This window comes from Saimiri boliviensis, chromosome 15, assembly GCF_048565385.1.
Source record: "Saimiri boliviensis isolate mSaiBol1 chromosome 15, mSaiBol1.pri, whole genome shotgun sequence".
Lineage (NCBI taxonomy): Eukaryota > Metazoa > Chordata > Mammalia > Primates > Cebidae > Saimiri > Saimiri boliviensis.
The window spans coordinates 53422794-53442292 of NC_133463.1; the positions used below are offsets into that span (position 1 = coordinate 53422794).

A 19499-nucleotide genomic window follows, 5' to 3' on the forward strand; every position below is an offset into this window, starting at 1 on the left:
GCACTGAGACTTTCATTAATCAGAACAATTTTGATGGTTCAATCTGATTCAAAAAATATATACATATATACATATATATATATATATATATATATATATATATAAATGGGAACACTGTGAAGCAAAATTACATCTTTCATTCGCTTTTTCTCTGATGATGTGTTTTATGTGTTCATGTTTTAATAGCGTTCCTAAATTTTTTTAAAATCTGATTTCCTTTGTGTGTAGTAACTACATTCATTTTAAGGGTTTTTGGTTTTTCTTTTAGAGATGGGATCTCACTATGTTGCCCAGGCTGGTCACCCAAACTCCTAGGCTCAAGTGATCGTCCTGCCTCAGCATCCCAAGGATTACAGGCACGAGCCACTGCATCCGGCGGACCATTTTAAGTTTGATGCTAACAGTGACCTTATAAATTGATACCATCTAGACTCAAGAGAGATGGATTTTTGCTATTAAATGCCTGTAATTATAAGACGCTAACAACTAGCTTTGTTCTATACATGTCTTTTCAAAACCAATTGTTTTTTACTTTCAAAAAAAAAAATTGACCCAGGTAGTTTTATGTCTGGATGTTATCAAGAAGGCTTTTTATTCTTACCTCTTTTATGTGATTGCTAACACTACCAATCTCTTCATTGTATAATTTTCCACGTATAACCAACCTTTCTCATAGCGTTTACTAATGACTTTTTTTTTCTATAAATCGTACTTCAGTAAGTTTAAGGATACAAAAGAAGAAAGCTATCAAGAAGTCACAATGCCAGCGTTAACCTCAGTCTACAGAATAAAGGAAGGGGAAATGAAAAGGCAAAAATAATGTCAACCTGGGCCAGTCTTTTAATCCTTATATGTAATTTTTTTGTCTATAGTGTTGTATTTTTTCTACTGCCCATCCCTATTTGTCCTTATACTGTAGGATTCTCTTTTAGTTCCTGTGTTTGAATGCCGCAAATCCTATAATCTGAGAGTTGTAAGTGACCCTAAAAATCATAGAGCTTCTTAACCTTTTTTGTGTCATTAACCCCTTCTCAGAATAAGAGAAGTTTTAATATTTAAATAAATAAAATGAGTAGGATTATAAAGGAAACAAATTATATTGAAATATACTTATAGCTAAGGTAAGGAACCCCTGAACCCTTCATTATACAGGTGAAGAAACTAAAACTCAGGGAAGTTATGATTTGTCCAAGGTTTGAGCACTCTGAATTGATAGTCTTCTCTGTCTACATGGACCATAATGTCATCTTTAACTGGTTGTTTTAGGCCTTGTCCTTATTGGATAAACAAGATAATATTTCTTAAGATTTGGAATGCAATGTATAAATTTCAGACTTTGCTACCTCTTTGCACACTTCATTTCGATAGAAATGAAACTGGGTGATTGTTTTACCTCTATTTAGCTCCGTTCCTCTTTTTCCCCCTCTCCTAAGTGCCTTGAATACAAAGTCTTGTTAGACCAAAAATAAAATCCCCGTAGCGCACACCTGTAGTCCCGTCTACTCTGGAGGCTTAGGTGGGAGGATCACTTAAGCCCGAGAGTTGGAGGCTTCAGTGAACTGTGATCATTCCACTGCACTCCAATATGGGCCATAGAGTGAGGCCTCAACTCAACAAAACAAAACAAAAACAACAACAACAAAAACAAAGCAAAAGTAAATTCCCTAAGCTTCAGTCTTTCTAGTGGTGCCACAATGATTTGATTATAATGCAAATTCGTGCAGTCCACTTTAGGGTTAAAATCCTTCATCACTTTCCCTAAAGCTGGAGAAATAAAGATCTGATTCCAGAACACCCCAGGCTCTTCACGTGGGACCCTGCCTTCTTGTCCAGTCTCCCATCTTGTACCTTCCCACATTGCACACTCTGCTTCAGCCAACCGACCTGTTTGGAGAATTCAAATCCATATTACTCTCTGTCACCTCTGTATCTTTACACACACTGTATCCTCTGGTGGGCCATCTGTCTACCTACCTTTCTTCGCCTGCTCAATTCCTTCAAGTCTCAGTTAAAGCAATAACTGTTTTTAGTGAACCCTTTTTTCACCTTTTTCCTGAGCATATTTAATCAGCCCACTCTATATCCTTATAGTACTTAAAATGTACTGTTCTTATACTTATCATGCTGTTTTACATTGATCTGATGTCTCTAGATTGAGAGTTTGTTGAAGGTAGGGATGGTGTTTTCTTCATCTCTATCAGTAATACCAAGTACAGAGCCTCTGAGTATGGTAGAGGCTCCATAAAAGCTAAATGAGGAAAAAGGTAGTATTTTATGTCCCAATAAGTCAGCAAAGAGGATTTTCCCTCCCAATCTTTACTTTCCACTTCTATCATCTACAGTGTCCAAATGAAAGACATTCAAATATTTTTAGATGGTTTATGTATCATTCTTTTTCATTCTGTCTGAGCCTAGCTAATGAAATACATCAGTTGACATCCTCGATATTGTTTCCCACATTAGCTCTACACATATTCATCAGAATTTATTTAAAGAATTTGATTTTTAACAATTTCTAGTTATTTATAGCGAGTGAAGGAATTCAACTTTGATTGGACCATTGGATTATAAACTATATGAGTCTTTTTTCTAACATTGTACTTTATTTAGTCTTTAACTGTATAGTCCAATCGAGTACTAAATTATAGCTGGATATAACTTGGCTTTTACTAGAAATGTGTTTTATGGCTTCTCTAAAGATTGGATTGGGTTTTACACCTCCAATCCAATTGCCTTTAGTTTCTGCTGGTCCCTGTTGAATTTCCAGGGTTTGCTGTGAATTAGTGTTAGGATGAGGGGCTGAAGGATTGCCCGATGGCTGTGGCAACGAACTGTACCCTCTTAGCCACCAAGAATTCTGTATAACTCAAGAGATCTATCTCATTCCTTTTTTGTTCCTAGTTTTCATTTTGTGACCGCTAGCCTGTTTTACAGAATGTAAGCCTTTATGGTCATTTTTAATCTCTGATTTTATGAGATGGCTTAGAGCAATGGTTCTTAAACTTTAGTTCTTAAACCAGCAACTTGTGAGCTTGTTGGAAATGCAAGTTCACAGACTTCTATCCCAATCTACTGAATCATGATCTCTGAAGATGGAGCCCAGCTGTGGTTTCACAAGCTGTCCAGGTTTTTCTTATAAGTGTTAAAGTTCAAGATCCACTGGTTTAGAAGTTTGGATTGCAAATTTTTATTGCAAAAGACCAAATTATTTTGGCTTTGCAGACCATAGAGTCTGTCACAGCTATTCAGCTTTTAAATTGTAGCATAGAACCAGTCACAGACAATATGCCAACAAATGAGTGTGGCTGTGCTTCAATAAAACTTTATTAACAAAAACAGGCAGTGGGCTATATTTGGTCCGGTGGCTACAGTTTGCTGAACCTTGGTTTAAAGTACTTGAAAATGTTTTAAGGATAGTTTGGAATGTAATAAGTGAACATTATTGTGCATTCTTATGTTAATACATTCCCTGAGTTATATGTTACTTATTTTCCACATAAATTTTTTAAAGTAAAATTTATCACAAACCAAAGAATCTGACTGGGATATCTTGGTTCTTTAGTTTTGTTTCAGAGGTTGCTTAAAATAAGGGACTTCAATCTTTTCCTTATTTTATTATGTGAACCTGAAATCATTTGTCTTACAAAGAGTTAATTTACAGTTCTGCATAGTAACTGGCCTTTGTAATGAAAAGGATGTACAGTCTAACTCTCTCAAGTGGAAAAACAAATGGCTGCTGGTTTTCCATTGTGTTCCTTTTGTTTCATATCTAGAGCATTGTTTCACAAATTGTGAGGCTGAGGTCCCTTGAGAGACTGATTTCATCCAGAAAGAGCTGAGACTGATCTAGGGTAAATGGAAACAGGAATGTTGTATTTTTCTATTTCAATTGCCTTCATTGAGGTCTAGGCAAAAGCCAGGTCACGTATTGTGTTTGGAACAGCAAGTGGTCATTCCCCTTTTAAACAGTCTAAAGGGAAGTGAGCCAAAAAAAAAAAAAAAAAAGCCTTTACTTTCCACCTGTTAATATGTACTATTAGAATGCCTCTATTCAGTTAAACTGGATACACAGACTTCTAAGGAAAATATGTATTTCTGTTGTATAGTGGCTTTTATGAATTTTCATTTTTCTGTTTTTAGAAGAGTCCAGTCCCTTTCTTCTTTTACCTTTCTTCCATCCTGTCTACCTCATATGCTCTTACACAAAGAAAAAAAATGTTTAGTGAGATTTGTTTGTTTTTCAGGAAAGACTATCTGAAAATAACTGTAGCTATTCTGAAAGTAAGATATTAATCATATAAAATGAAATAAATACTGAGAAGTGTTCCAAGCCAGTTGCGTGTATGATGACTACTGTTGTGTTTTAAAGGTAGAAACCTTCCTTTGTGATGTTGTGTTTCAGTAGTAGGGAAAGTATCTTAACTGCTTCTTTTAAATCTGAAGAACACAGATTTATACACAGGCCTGTATGTGAAGAGAAAGGATATTTCTCCTGGGAAGCTCTGCTGATAGACACAAGGTTTCTAGTCTATTCCCTAGTAATCCATGGGAAAACTTGTGATTATTTCCTTTTCCCAATAAGCTGGCATGTAGATCATGAAGCTTTATTACTCTAGGTTATGTATTTGTCATATGTTCATTCATATTTGTTGAATACCTGAATGTGTAGCTTTCCCACAATTACAGTTTTTCATGTCCTAAGGGTTAACCTTAAAAAGGTAATTGATTCTTTGCTAGACCGATTCCTTTGTAGTGTCAACCAGTCGATATATATGTTTGTTTAATTTCCAAAGGCAATCTCTATTGGAGAAATGATTTAAATTTTCTAATGGATCCTGGCAAGAAATAGTTTAAAAGTAAGTTTTCCATTATGGAAATAATGGAAATTCCTGGTTTTTATTCTCTTGTATTCCAGGCTCCCTTTACATTTTTTAAAGAAGCTGATTTGCCTGAGATTGATCGCATTCATGAAAATAAGTATCAAAATTTGCACCACTTTCTTATACAGTAGTCCATTGACATTCTCAAAGAATTTACTCAAGACTTTTGTAACCACTTTAACAGTATTTGCCCAGTGAGGTGTAACTGAAAACATTTAAAGGCCCCTTTAGACTTTAGTGAGCTTGTTGTTTTGCTAAGCTTCATCACTTTTTTTCAATCACATTTTAGATTTCTTTCACTGTTTTCATCACCCTCACTGTAAATCTTCTTTGTTTTTGGTGCCAATTCAGAGCAAGAAATATAGCTTTTCTCACTATGTGAGAGTTACTGTGTATATCACCGTGAGTGGGAAGCACAAATCCTGAGCTTAGGATCAGATGCTTTGCAGTCACTTGGTCTTGTTCACTGGTGATATGGCTTGCTTCCGTGTACCAGTGGAATTCTGATTCAAGCTTCAGAAAAGTGACATTTATATATCCCATATTTTCAGTACTCAAGGAGGCAAGGCACTACCAAGATACTGCCACAGGACCACTCTGCTTAGGCTGTGCTTTATATATTTTTAAGAAATCAAACACTTCTTCTTTTGATCCCTCTCAATTAAAATTCTAGCCCAGACTTTCTCTTCAGAATCTTACAGTGCCACCAACCCCAGGCCCATATTATGGTTCCTTCCATTATCATATCATTAGAGCATCAGGAGCTAGCTGGTCCTTTCTCTGTGTATCTCACTAAGACCAGCTGGTGTTTATTCATTCAACAAATATTTGAATGCCTAAATAAATAAATAAATATTTGAGGGACTGTTCAGGTACTCGACATACAGCAATGCACAAATAGACCTATGTGCCCTCATAGAATTTATATTCTGGTGGAGGAAATGTAAAACAACCTATCTGTTTTGGTCATTGTACTTTCAGTTCTAGTTTTTTACAAAGGCTTATTTTCTTAGATTACTTTTTTCCTCTTGTTTACTTATTTCCAAAAAATACTTTTAGACCTATTTTAATATTATTTTGCCCTGATCATTCTTTCATTGATTTTATATAGCTCTTAATTCTTTTAACTCTGAAAAAGGAGCCTCCTTTTCTTGTGTTCTAAGGTTTTTTCTGTTTCGATGTTCTTTCCACCTTAGATAGAGTGCCCAGATTGATTAAGAAGAAAAAGAATTGATTATAAGAGTAGCAGATAGCTCATAGAAGAAACACACTACAGCTAAGACGCTGGCACAGGTGTGGTCTACTTGGGAACTTATAAACAGGGGATTTCAGTGAGAACAAGTCTTGGATGGAAACGATCCAGAATACTTAACCTGACACTAGATAGTTGGATGATCCTGCTGGGACATGATACTGTATTGAAGGCTTAAGGTTGGTTGCTGCTTTGTTTCTGGCAAATTAACTACGTATTCAGCAATAGCCAGATCACCTGAGGAAGGAGAAGTCTATGCTATTGGATCTGGTCTGGGCACTCTTCTGCCACCATGGCCCTTTTGTTCGTGAGCCTATTAAGTATATACTGGTGTAACTAAAGAAAAGGCTGATTGACATCCACAGAGTAGATTATTTAGTCTACATATTTAAGAGCCCCCTCTGTCTTGGGGCTTTTGGGTTTGCATTCACATGCAAAAAAATTTTTTGTCATTATAGGCCCATTTTGGAGAAGTCCAGTCACTGCTTTTCCAGACTCCTAATACCAGTCCTCTAGAACTCTTCCAAGCTCTTGTTGCTTGCAAGTCCCTATCTTGTTATACCATTAGCTATAGCCCATGAATCAATGTAACTTCTTACCTGAGACTATCTTTCTACTGATAACATAGACAGTGATTGAAGTTCTGCCTGCTAGGGCCACCTCTGAATGGAGTTATAATACTATAGTAGCTCACTCTTGGCTCTGGCCAGCTTGTGTAAGTCAGGCTATAATTGTTTCTTCATGAGTCATTTGGTCAGAGGGAACTCTCCTTGAAGCTGTAGGTGTGTTTTAAGGAAAGGATTGTAATATGGCAGAAGCAGGCATTCTGAGAATGCGAGCAATGTGCTACTTTCCCATATCTTTGAGATCTGCTCAGTCACTTGAAGATGGAATGCAATTGGATACACCTGTCATGAGTAGGCGAGTTCAGTAACACTCAGTTCATCAAGAGGTAATTTGGCTTGATGATCTCTAGATGTTCTCTCCTTGTATTTAGTTTCCATGAGGAACTAGAAGCAAAAACCAAGGTCCCTTTTAATTATGTAGGGTTAATCTCATTTGTACTTGTATCTTACCACGGCATCTAGGGTACATGTCTATGGCCTTATCAGCTTTATATCTTCCATAAGATAGATTAGTGTGATGTCCTGTGAAGTTGGTAATATGTTTCACTGACAGTTAAATTGAGGCACAGAGCTGAAGAGTTGTTGTTCCCCTAAGGCCATAGCTCTTAAATCTTGGTGTGCATCAGAATCATCGAAGGGCTTATTAAAACACAGATCACTGGCTCCATCACTGAGTTCCAGAATCAATAGGTCTGGAATGGGATGGAAAAATTCCACAAATTTGGGGGGATGCTGGTGCTGCTCACTCAGGGCCCACTCTTTGGGAACCACTGTGTAAGGCAAGTTGGCAAAGATGTTCTGCTGACCCTGCTGGGTGAAAATAAATTGCTTTTGTAGAAGAAAGAATTGGCTGGCTTAGAGAGGCATACAAGTTGCCTGAGCTTTACTGATTTGCTACAGGAAAGAGACCACATCTGGAGAATCACCTTAGCCAAATGAGTTAAGGTTGCTTAAGACAATACACGGGAAAGTTAAAATGAGCAGGTGTTAGGAATTGCTACCCCTGAATGTTTCTAGTGGTGTTGCCAATCCATGAAAATCCCTTTGGCCTGCAAAACTGTTTTTGATTTTCTCTCCTGGTAGGGAGGGAGACCTCTAATGGTTTTTGTTTGTCCCCTACCGTAATAACATTTATCCAGGAAACAAATATGGTGATTGTGCTTTTAATACCGCTATTTTAACTGTACATATATGGACTTGGATAATTGCAGTAGGTTGGATTTTGGTCTCACTGAACCCGTGTTAACAGCTGTTTATCATCTTACCCCCAAAAGCCCAGTCTCTGAGGCTAGCACACTGAATCTAGAATCTCTGGAAAATAACCCCCTATCAGTATGTCTTAGCCGCATATAAAATTGTATTCTTTCCTCCTCAATCTGTAACCCTCGGAAACCCATATAAATTAGCAGTCTTACAACTAGCTTATCGGCCTTTTTTTCAGATTTGATTTTGACTTGATTTTCCCAAGCCATGGTGGGATGAAACTCTAGTTACAGGTTGAGACATTGAAGAGTGATGGGATGGGGCAGGGGGATATTTATTTTCTTCTTACAGAAAGGGTCTGCTGTGAGGGCTACAGATTCAGAGCACTCTGTGATATCCTGAGCCTTGTCATGTGTCCCTACTGCAGAACTCTGGGTATCACTGCTTCCTAGTTACAATATCACCAGGTCTTTTATGTGAATGGGAAGCAAATTAAACTGATACAATTTAGCCACCTGCAGACCAAACTGTGCTTGGTTTTCATCTCCTTAAGCCTTAAGTCCTTTTAGTCTCTCTCTCTCTCTCTCTCTCTCTCTCTCTCTCTCTCTCTCTCTGTGTGTGTGTGTGTGTGTGTGTGTGTTTTTCCTTTTGTTAGAGACAGGGTCTTACTCTGTTGCCTGGGCTGGAGTACAGTGACACAATCATAGCTCACTGCAACCTCGAACTCTTAGGTTTAAATGAGCCTCAGGCCTCAGCCCTTTAAGTAGCTGGGACTGTAGGGGTGTGTGTATCCACTCCCTGATTTTTTTTTTTTTTTTTTTTAGAGACACAGTCTTGCTATGTTGCCCAGACTAGTCTCAAACTCCTGGCCTAAAGCAGTCCTTCCACCTTGGCCTCTCAAAGTGCTGAGATTACAGGTGTGAGCCACCATGCCCAACCTAGTGTTTTGCTCTACACCTTGAGTCAAAAATTCAGAGATGTCAGTTTGTTATTCTCTTCCTAAACCAAGCAGTACCAGTAGAAGCCCTCACCCTACCCCACGATCTAAATAACTCATGTTCTTTATATTATTTTCTGGTTTTCTGGCAGCAGCCACTCATTTATCTCCCACAGCCTTGTATTCACTGGGCATATCATTCTAATATGTACAGAGAAGCTAAACTAAAACCAAGCGAAGTGATTACAAAGATAACTTCATTCACTTTGCCATGGATTGCCAGATTTCCATCTCTAAATACTAATACGATGCTCACTGCCTTTGGCCATAGACCAGAAACCCAGTTCTAGAATTCCCCCTGTTTTGCTGAGATCACTTGAAAACCATTCTTTATGTTTTTTTTTTCTTTACTAGTCAGTCTACTTGGTTACAAACAACAGAAACCAATTCTCACTACACAGAAAATGGATGGATATTGGACATCTTGTAAGTTCAATGGGAAGGCAGGAGAAACAGCCAATATCATACTGAATGGGCAAAAACCGGAAGCATTCCCTTTGAAATCTGGCACTAGACAAGGATGCCCTTTCTCACCACTCCTATTCAATATAGTATTGGAAGTTCTAGGCAGAGCAATTAGGCAAGAAAAAGAAATAAAGGGCATTCAGTTAAGGAAAAGAAGAAGTCAAATTGTTCGTATTTGCAGATGACATGATCGTATATTTAGAAGACTTCATCATCTCAGCCCAAAACCTCAAGCTGATAAGCTACTTCAGCAAAGTCTCAGGTTACAAAATCAATGTGCAGAAATCACAAGCATTCCTATACACCAACAACAGAGAGCCAAATCATAAGCGAACTCCCATTTACAATTGCTACAAAGAGAATAAAATACCTAGAAATACAACTAACAAAGGATGTAAAAGATCTCTTCAAGGAGAACTACAAACCACTGATCAAGGAAATAAGAGAGGACACAAACAGACAGAAAAACATTCTATGCTCATGGTTAGGAAGAATCAATATTGTGAAAATGGCAATACTGCCCAAAGTAATTTATAGATTCAATGCTACTCACATCAAGCTACCATTGACCTTCCTCACAGAACTGGAAACCACTTTAAATTTCATATGGAACCAAAAGAGAGCCTGCATAGCCAAGACGATCCTAAGCAAAAAGAACAAAGCTGGAGGCATCATGCTACCTGACTTCAAACTATAGTACAAGGCTACAGTAATCAAAAACACCATGGTACTGGTACTAAAACAGAGATATAAACCAATGGAACAGAACAGAGGTCTTAGAAGCAATGCCACACATCTACAACCATCTGATCTTTGACAAACCTGACAAAAGCCATGGGGAAAGGATTTCCTGTTTAATAAATGGTGTTGGGAAAACTGGCTAGCCATATGCAGGAGGCTGAAACTGGACCCCTTCCTTACACCTTATACAAAAATTAACTCCAGATGGATTAAAGATCTAAACATAAGAACTAATACCATAAAAACCCTAGAAGAAAACCTAGGCAACATCATTCAGGACATAGGCACAGGCAAGGACTTACAATTACAACACCAAAAGTAATGGCAATAAAAGCCGAAATAGACAAATGTGATCTAATTAAGAGCTTCTGCACAGCAAAAGAAACAATTGTTAGAGTGATCTGGAAACCAACAGGATGGGAAAAAAATTTGCAATCTACCCATCTGACAAAGGGCTAATATCCAGAATCTACAAAGAACTAAAGCAGATTTACAAGAAAAAAGCAAACAAGCCCATTCAAAAGTGGGCGAAGGATATGAACATACACTTTTCAAAAGAAGACATATATGATACCAACAAACATATGAAAAAATGCTCATCATCACTGGTCATTAGAGAAATGCAAATCAAAACCACATTGAAATACCATCTCATGCCAGTTAGAATGGCAATCATTAAAAAATCTGTAGACAACAGATGCTGGAGAGGATGTGGAGAAAAAGGAACACTTTTACACTGTTGGTGGGAGTTTAAATTAGTTCACTGTGGAAGACAGTGTGGTGATTCCTCAAGGATCTAGAAGTAGAAATTCCATTTGACTCAGCAATCCCATTACTGGGTATATACCCAAAAGATTATAAATCATTCTATTATGAAGACACATGCACACGTGTGTTCATTGTGGTGCTGTTTACAATAGCAAAGACCTGGAACCAACCCAAATGCCTGTCGATGATAGACTGGACAGGGAAAATATGGCACATATACACCATGGAATACTGTGCAGCCATAAAGAACGATGAGTTCGTGTCCTTTGTAGAGACATGGATGGATCTAGAAACCATCATTCTCAGCAAACTGACACAAGAACAGAAAACCAAACACCACATGTTTTCACTCATAGGCAGGTGATGAACAATGAGCAAACTTGGGCACAGGGAAGCAAAGAATACTCAATGGGCTAGGTGGGGAGGGGAGGGGAGGGACAGAGAGGGTGGGAAGGAAGGGAAGGGATAACACTGGGAGAAGTGCCTGATACAGGTGATGGTGGTGGGGGAGGGGGGTATGAAGAGAGCAAACCACCATGGCATATATGTACCTATGCAACAATCCTACAAGATGCAGGATGTGCACATGTACCCCGGAGCCCAAAGTACAATTTAAAAAGTTTCTTGGCAAAATGTGCATGTGTGCACACACAGACACTTTGAAAATAATTAACTTAAAGATTTTCCCTCAAGTTCCTTCCAAATCTAAGATACTTTAAATCTATTCATCTGCAACTGAACATGGAAGTTGGTAGCCCACACTGGATCTGACCTGAGACTTGGTTTTTGTGTGTGTGTGTGTGGCATTGGGGGAGGGGGGAGGGTTTCTGTTTCAAATGTGTAGATTAAAGTGCCAAAATCTAAAATTTGGGAAATTACACATAAAATCTAGGATCTGTTTTCTTAGGAAAAATGGATATACCTGACAATTATGTGCCTCCATTTCCAAATAATAGTCTGCTAGAGTTGAGTAGCAGCAGCTTCCCAAGTATTCCCTAACATCTTACAGGCCTTTAAGTTTACTTGGCCTCTGAAGGAATCTGAGTTTTCAGCATTCAGTGTTTATCCTATACACCAGGCGTCCCCAGACTTTTTACACAGGGGGCCAGTTCACTGTCCCTCAGACCGTTGGAGGGCCGCCACATACTGTGCTCCTCTCACTGACCACCAATGAAAGAGGTGCCCCTTCCTGAAGTGCGGCGAGGGGCCGGATAAATGGCCTCAGGGGGCCGCATGCAGCCCGTGGGCCATAGTTTGGGGACACCTGCTATACACAGTGCAGGAACATCAGCATTATTGGATTAGCCAACTTTGTCACTGTAGAATAATTAAATTAGGGAAGAGACTTGCATTTTCCTTGTAAGAAAATTGTTTTAGTATAACAAAAGTATGTGTATTGCATTTATTTTGCCTGTCCTGGAATAAGATAATTACTTTTTAAGTGCTGACCACCGGTTAACCATGGCTTCTGAGTTAGAATAACTAAATAAACACAGTGTGTTTTAATTCTTTCTACCAAAGCTCTGATTACCAGTTAGTCAAAAAATTTAGGAACTAGGCTTTTTTGGGACAGTAAACAAAGAGTAAATACTACTAGTTGTCTGCAGCTCCCCTTCTCCCACCTCAGGCTCAGAGGAAGATGTGCACACCATCTGGACACACTCTCTCATGATGGAGGAAACTGAAAAATGTACCATGTTGTTTGTACTCCAAGTTCCTGTGAAGTAGCAATGGATCTGATCTCAGAGCATCATTCAAATGGAAGCAATAACATACGTCAACCGTGGCACCCCTGTCTCTGCTCAGTCACTTTGCCCTATCAGGACAGGGGAACTTCCCACTGTTCAAATCCTCCATAGCTATTGTCCTCTAATTGTTGGGTGTAGTTATGTATGTGCCCTTTAAGTTAGCCTTATTAATTGTAGTCTGTAATCCAAGCTTATATTTACATATTAATTTTTGTTTGCTTGACCATTCATTTACTAAAGATGTGTTGAAATTTCTCATGATTGTCCATTTCTCCTTATAGTTTTACTGCTTTTTGTTTATATGTTTTAAGGCTATTTTATAAGGTGTGTACAGTGCTCAGCAATACATTTTAAAGTGTATTTGTTGTACTTTATCCAGAACCTGAATGTTTTGTGGCAGGAAATGTTTAATTGACCACACTGATGAAAGAAGTTGGCATTCCTTCTTTTAACCTTTCAGAAATTTCTCAAAGCTTATAATTTCTTGGAATCTTTTCCTTGTTTTTTTTTAATGCAGCTATGGATTTTATTTTTTATCTTTAAACCTTTTCTGTCATTTCAATGGCATTTCGAGAGGAAGAAGATGCTAATACATAGATTCAGTACATTTCCATTGAATCAGAATTTTCATCTTTTCTCACTCTACATGTTCCCTTTAGGTAATTTCGGTCAATTATTTCAATTACCATTTTCATACTGATGACTTTTAAATCCATATCCTCAACTTAAAGTCTCACTCCTGCATAGCTTTATTTATTTAACTACCTGCTAGTAGATATTTCACACGTAAATGTCCCATGGGCACTTCAGACTGTCCATCAACTGGTAAATGGTTAAGAAAATTATGATACAGCCATACAATAGAATATTACTCGGCAATTAAAAGGAACTACGGATGCACCTAACATGACTGAATCTCAAAATGATGCTGAGTGAAAGAAGCCAGACAAAAAAGACAACACGCTGTATGACTCCGCTTATGTAAAATTATAGAAAATACCACTCCACAGTGACAGAAGGCAGATCAGTGATTGTCAGGCATAAGAGTTACTGAGGGGGTTAGGAGGATGAAAGGGTGGGAGGGATGACAAGGGACCTAGAGGAAACTTCTGGTGGTGGTGAGCGATACGTTTATTACCTTGATTGTGATAATCATTTCAAAACTTACAAATTTTACACTTTATACATGTTCAGTTTATCATGCATCAGCTATACCTTAATAAAGCTGGAAAATAAAACCCTCAATACTAAAAGGCTTTGATCAGAAAAACAATAGTCCTTACCTACCTTCACCCATATTCCAGTCATGCCCTTGAGAGGGAGCCTCTGAACTCCTTCAGGTGTTCCTCTGGTATATAGGCCACATTCTAACTAATGGGTTTACTTTGTTGGTTATTGATTAATCAGTTTAGAACTTCAGGCCATTTCTGTTTGTTCTTTCCTGTTAGGGTAGTTGATAATTCCTTTATCTTACCCTGTCACTTTTACTTCTCCTCTTAATACAGTTTTTGATTAAATGAATAGTGCTAACATTACTAGAAATATTAAATATTGTGCACTGCTGAGTCAGTTAGTATATTTTACGTACATTTTTTAAGTACCCTCCCAACAATTAATGCAGTAGTTGTATTTGCTTTGTTTTTTAATGTAACAATGCCTAACTGTTTTTAGATATCTTAACAAACTTGTCAGACCCTAGCAGCAATTTTGCTAATTCTCAAAATAACATATAATCTGTCAATCTCAATCCCCCCTCCTTTCCCTTGGAGACCTTTCTTCGTCAACCCTCTGTCCTTCTGTCAGATGTGCTCTGATTGCTTCTGGACTAGATTTGTAGTTGTCACACAGAAAATTTTTCTTGTCATTCTTCAGTGTTGCTTCAGTGTTGAATCAGCTAATCCCCGGGTCCCATATTATTTTCCTTCCTAGTTTATTCATATATTCCTTCAGTTTGTTTCAGGAATATTACATCTTCTAGTTGCTTGCTAAACAGGGATGCTTGAAAGTTTAAATTTTGTATTCCTTACAGCACCAAAAATGTCAATAGTTTACCCTCTAAATGTTTGGGTGGGTCTAGAATTCTAGGTTGAGATGCATTTTTCTTTAGAATTTTATAGTTTTTTTTTTTTTCATTTTCTTCTAGCTTCTGATATTATCAAATATTCACAATTTAATTTAGTTACATGTATCCTGTTTTTCCCCCTGCTGGAAACATTTGTGATCGTCTCTTTGTCTTGATGCTCTGAAATGTTTTATTGATAAGCTTTGTCATTGTTCATTTATTGTTTTGGAGAATTGTGCATTTACTCTGTAAATATAGAGAAATGACTGTGTAGCAGACACTGTTTTAGGCACTGGAGATAGAGCAGTGAACAAAGTAGACAAAATCCTTTCCCTCTTAGAATTTCAGTGAGGGGAACAGCAAATGCAAAGACCCTGAGGCAGAAATACATATGGAATGATGAGAAGCAAAAATCCACTTTAGTGGCAATGGAGTTAATGAGAAAAGTGATCAGAAATGAAACTGGAGATATAGTGGGGAACCAGGAAATTTAAGGGCTCATAGGAACTAGAAAGGACTTTAGAATTTATTTTATTGGAGTCTTTGAACAAGGATAAACTTACATTTTAAAGAATCACATTGGTTGGAAATTTGACTGTAAGATTAGCAGGAGTGGGAAGTAGTGAGACCTGCTAGGAGGTCATTTTAGTAGTTGAAAGATAATAGTGGCTTAGACTGGGTGGTAATAGTGAGAAATGGTCAGATATGGAATATACTTTAAAGGGAGAGCCAACAGGATTTGCTGATGGGTTGGAGATGTGGTGAAAGAAGAGAGGAGTAAAGAATGAGTTGTAGATTCTTGGCCTGAGCAATTTGGTGAATGATGGCATTATTTACTGAGATGGGGAAGACTTAGGGAGTGTTTGGGAGGCAAAGATACAGTGGGATTGAGTTGTATTTTGCATATTTGGGTTCAAGACGCCCATTAACAGCCAAATGGAGTTGTCCTGGAGCAGATGCTCATTCAAATCTAGGGTTCACAGTAGAGATGGAGGCTGGATGAGTTTCCCTTGATTACTCAGTAGAGATAGAGAAGAGATCTTGGGGACTGAGCTCTGGAGCATTTCAATGATGGTAATTGGGAATTGGAAAAGGATCAGAAAAGGAACAGCCAATGAGACGGCTAGAAACCCAAGAGAATTCATGTCCTAGAAGACAAGTGCAAAAGGGGCCTCAAGAGGAAGCTAGGAGCCACTCTGTCGATTGCTGTTAGGAGTTGAGTAGAAGAAACATTGAGAATTTACCATCAGATTTGACAACGTGGAGTTTGTTGGTGATGCTGACAAGTGATTTCACTGGAATAATCCATGTCTTCTTGAAAAATATATGATTGAATAAAAAATAGTCATATTCCATTGTGTATGGAAAGTTCCTAAGTCTGAGAGAGGGAGATTTAAAGATTCTTTTGGAGTATAAGTGAAAAAGTATATACTTCAAACAGTAAATATATTAATTGTATTCATTTTTATTAAAATATGTTCTAATTGTATCTTTCTGTCTTTAATAGCATTTTCTTCCCCTTGCAAAACTGAAATGTTCGCCAAATGTTGAAACTTTTCTCTGCAAAGCATTTGTACCAACCTGCACAGAGCAAATTCATGTGGTTCCACCTTGTCGTAAACTTTGTGAGAAAGTATATTCTGATTGCAAAAAATTAATTGAAACTTTTGGAATCCGATGGCCTGAGGAGCTTGAATGTGACAGGTAAAGTATGTTTTTCATGGAAAGCTACTAATGGTATTTTACTGCTGGTATTAGCTCTCTGGGATGTCACTGGCAGACTTTCATTATTTAATTCCATAAATGTTTATTGCACACTTAATATATGCCAGGCACTATGGTGCTAAGTGTTGTGGACACAAAGGTGAGCAAAAAACAGATTTGTTTCTTCCTGTCAGGGAACTTACAGTGAGGTGAGAGGGACAGACAGTAATCAAATAACTATGCAAATAAGTGCAAAATTATGACTATGATAGGTACAATAAAGAAAAGGTAGATAGTTCTTTGAGAATATATAATGATACCTTTGACCTAAACTGGGGAAAAGGGAAGGAAATAACTGTTGAGTTAAAGTATGAAAAGTAAGGGTAAGACAGCGGTAAATAGGCAATGAGAGGAGGGAAAAGCATTTTGGGCAGTGGGAATAGCTTATTCACAGGCCCTGCAGAGTCCTTGAACATGGAGTGAGGGAGCAATGCACATAAAGGGAATTCAAAAACTAGTGTAGCTGGAGTGATGAGAGTAAGAAAGAACATGGTGCAAGAAAAGGAAGGAGAGAGAAGCAGGATGGCTATGGATACATGTAGGTTTGTGTGTTTGGTGAGAGTTGTTGCAAGAATTTCTTTCTGATAGTTTCTCTTTCCATGTGACATAGTAAGAGTCAACGAGATCCTCTGGAGCATGGGAGAATGAGTCAACTAGGCTTTGTAACATTTTAGGTAAATCAGGCAATCTTGAATTTGTGGATCTCATCTGGCCCATTGAAAACGTCTCCAGCTGTGGTGGGATGCTTGGGGCTAAGCACAGAGAAGACAGACAGTTGTGTTCATCTGTGGTTGGGGTTTTGTCAGATAGATTCAGTGCAAATATAAAGGAGCACTGAAAAATGAACGGTAACGAGAAGGGTGTTACTGAAATAATAGCCTGTGAAAATCTAAATAAATGGGAAGTGAAATGAAGAAAGAAAAGAACTTATTTATGGAGCCAAGCTGGAGGAGATCCCAATAAGGTGGGTTTTTATTTTTTTAAGACAATGAGGATTTTTAAATAAATGAACTGCAAGGATAGGAGCTTGCAGATTAAGGGCAGGATGCTTGAGTTGACTTTTGGATATAGTGTGTACTTACAGGTTGTGGCAGGGTTCCTTGTGTGACTTTGATTACAGGTGGCCATTGCAGATTAGGGATAATCATTGGAGATTAGGAGGCTAAAGAGCCGAGAAGCCAGAGTATAGATGGCTTGTCCTTGGCCAGGTCACCAAGGATGATGACAGCAAAAGGATAGGAGAGAAAACTGATGATTCATTCAACACATATTTCTTCAACTCTTACTGTGTGCCAGGACTGTTCAAGGCACTGGAGTTATAACAGGCAAAAATTCCTGTGGTCATGGACCTTACATTTTAGTGGAGGGAAGGAGAAGATTAAGTTATATTTATATTAGAAGATGGTGAGGCCTGTGGAGAAATGCTTGCTCTTTCATTATGAGATTGCCTACTCAGCTTCAAAGCACGGGAGGTTATAACTTACAAAAGTTTACACTGGAACCCATGCTTAATTTCTAACTCTATTGGAGTTTTGGTTTTTATAACTTGATTTTTTGAGAAACTGATAGTTTTCAAATAATTAAACTAAGTCAAATTTATTTCATGTTTGAGAATGCTTGATACATTGAATTGGAAAGTAAAATTCATTTTTTAGAATTATTTGAGCCCTATATTAAACTGTGTCCCATGAATATAAAGCAAATTCATAAATATCCCTTTATGCAATGTTAGTTGGGTCAGTTGCACATAAAAATAATTCTAGTGTGGCCTATACTGGAGAATATTTTTTCATTTCTATAAATAAAACCTTCAGGCTTTTGTGGCATCTTATTTACTTTGAAAATATACACAAAGAAAGAGGGGAACTTCTGATTAAAACACAAAATCTAGCTCATTGAAAGATTTATAGTTTAATGACAGGTTTAACATAACTGTGGTCAAAACATCAATTCTGCATCTATTATTTGCGAAATGTCAGAACTGTGTGGTTATGGCATGCATTAGGCTCTTGGTTTCCCAGGAGAATTCCTTTGTCTTGGAAGGATGGCAAAAAGGTGCATTCATTCTTTGAGGTCTATAGTTCCTTCAGCTCATTAGAGCACAGGCACAATCTTTTATATGTGAAGAGTTCTGTAAATTGACTTTGTCTTTAGTTCTGGCTTCAGCCATCCTCAGGTAGCTTACCAATAGATGAATCCCACTCATTTGACCCATGGCAATTCTTCTCTTCATTTCTTTCCCCACAGCAGCACATGTTCGCCATGCTACCCGAGAGTCCATGAAATCTTATTTTCTGCTATACTTCTTTCCTTATGCTCATTTTCCCAGCTTTATTATGATAGTCAAACTTTTTCTCCTCAAAGATATAGCTGCCTTGCTTTCATGAAAACAAAATTTCCTGATATGATTTTTCAGAGGCCTTTCCGTACCTCAGCCACTATGCTGTGATAGATTTTATAATTAATAAGTGCATTTCAAAGTGAAAATGTTGAAAACATGCTTAACAGATGTGCTTATAACATGAAATATTCTCCGTGTTAAGATAAAAATGCTGATTATACTTGTTACATATACCTCAGACCAGTATTAATGTAATATTTTGGCAAGGTAAATGGTCTTTTTTGGATATAAAAATCTCAGCATAAGCCAGGCGTGGTGGTATACAGCTGTATTCTCAGCTACTCAAGAGGATTGATTGAGTCTAGGAAATCAAGACCAGCCTAGGTAACATAGTGAGGACCCTGTCTCCACAAAAAAAGAAAAAAAGAATCTCAGGCATATATAGGCATATATTTGAAATAAATATTCTATCTGGAACCTTCTGTGATAGTGAATAAACATAATTAATACCGATTGACTTGATCATTTGCAATTAGAGTTCATGTGAAGAAAATAGGATTTTAAACACAATTAATTCATGAATGAATGTATCTATTCACTGACCTTTTCCATGTTAGTCTTGATTAATTACTTTTGTTTCCTAGTCTCTAGA

The 19499-nt window shown here is 37.7% G+C and overlaps 1 protein-coding gene across 1 annotated transcript in view; it reads left to right on the forward strand.

The window, feature by feature from the left end:
• FZD6 (frizzled class receptor 6) overlaps window positions 1-19499 on the forward strand; it is a 31708-nt gene that overhangs the window by 2436 nt on the left and 9773 nt on the right. The window contains exon 3 of the mRNA XM_039464769.2: window positions 16250-16446. Coding sequence (XP_039320703.1) covers window positions 16250-16446 — 197 coding nt within the window. The remainder of the gene's footprint in view (window positions 1-16249; window positions 16447-19499) is intronic.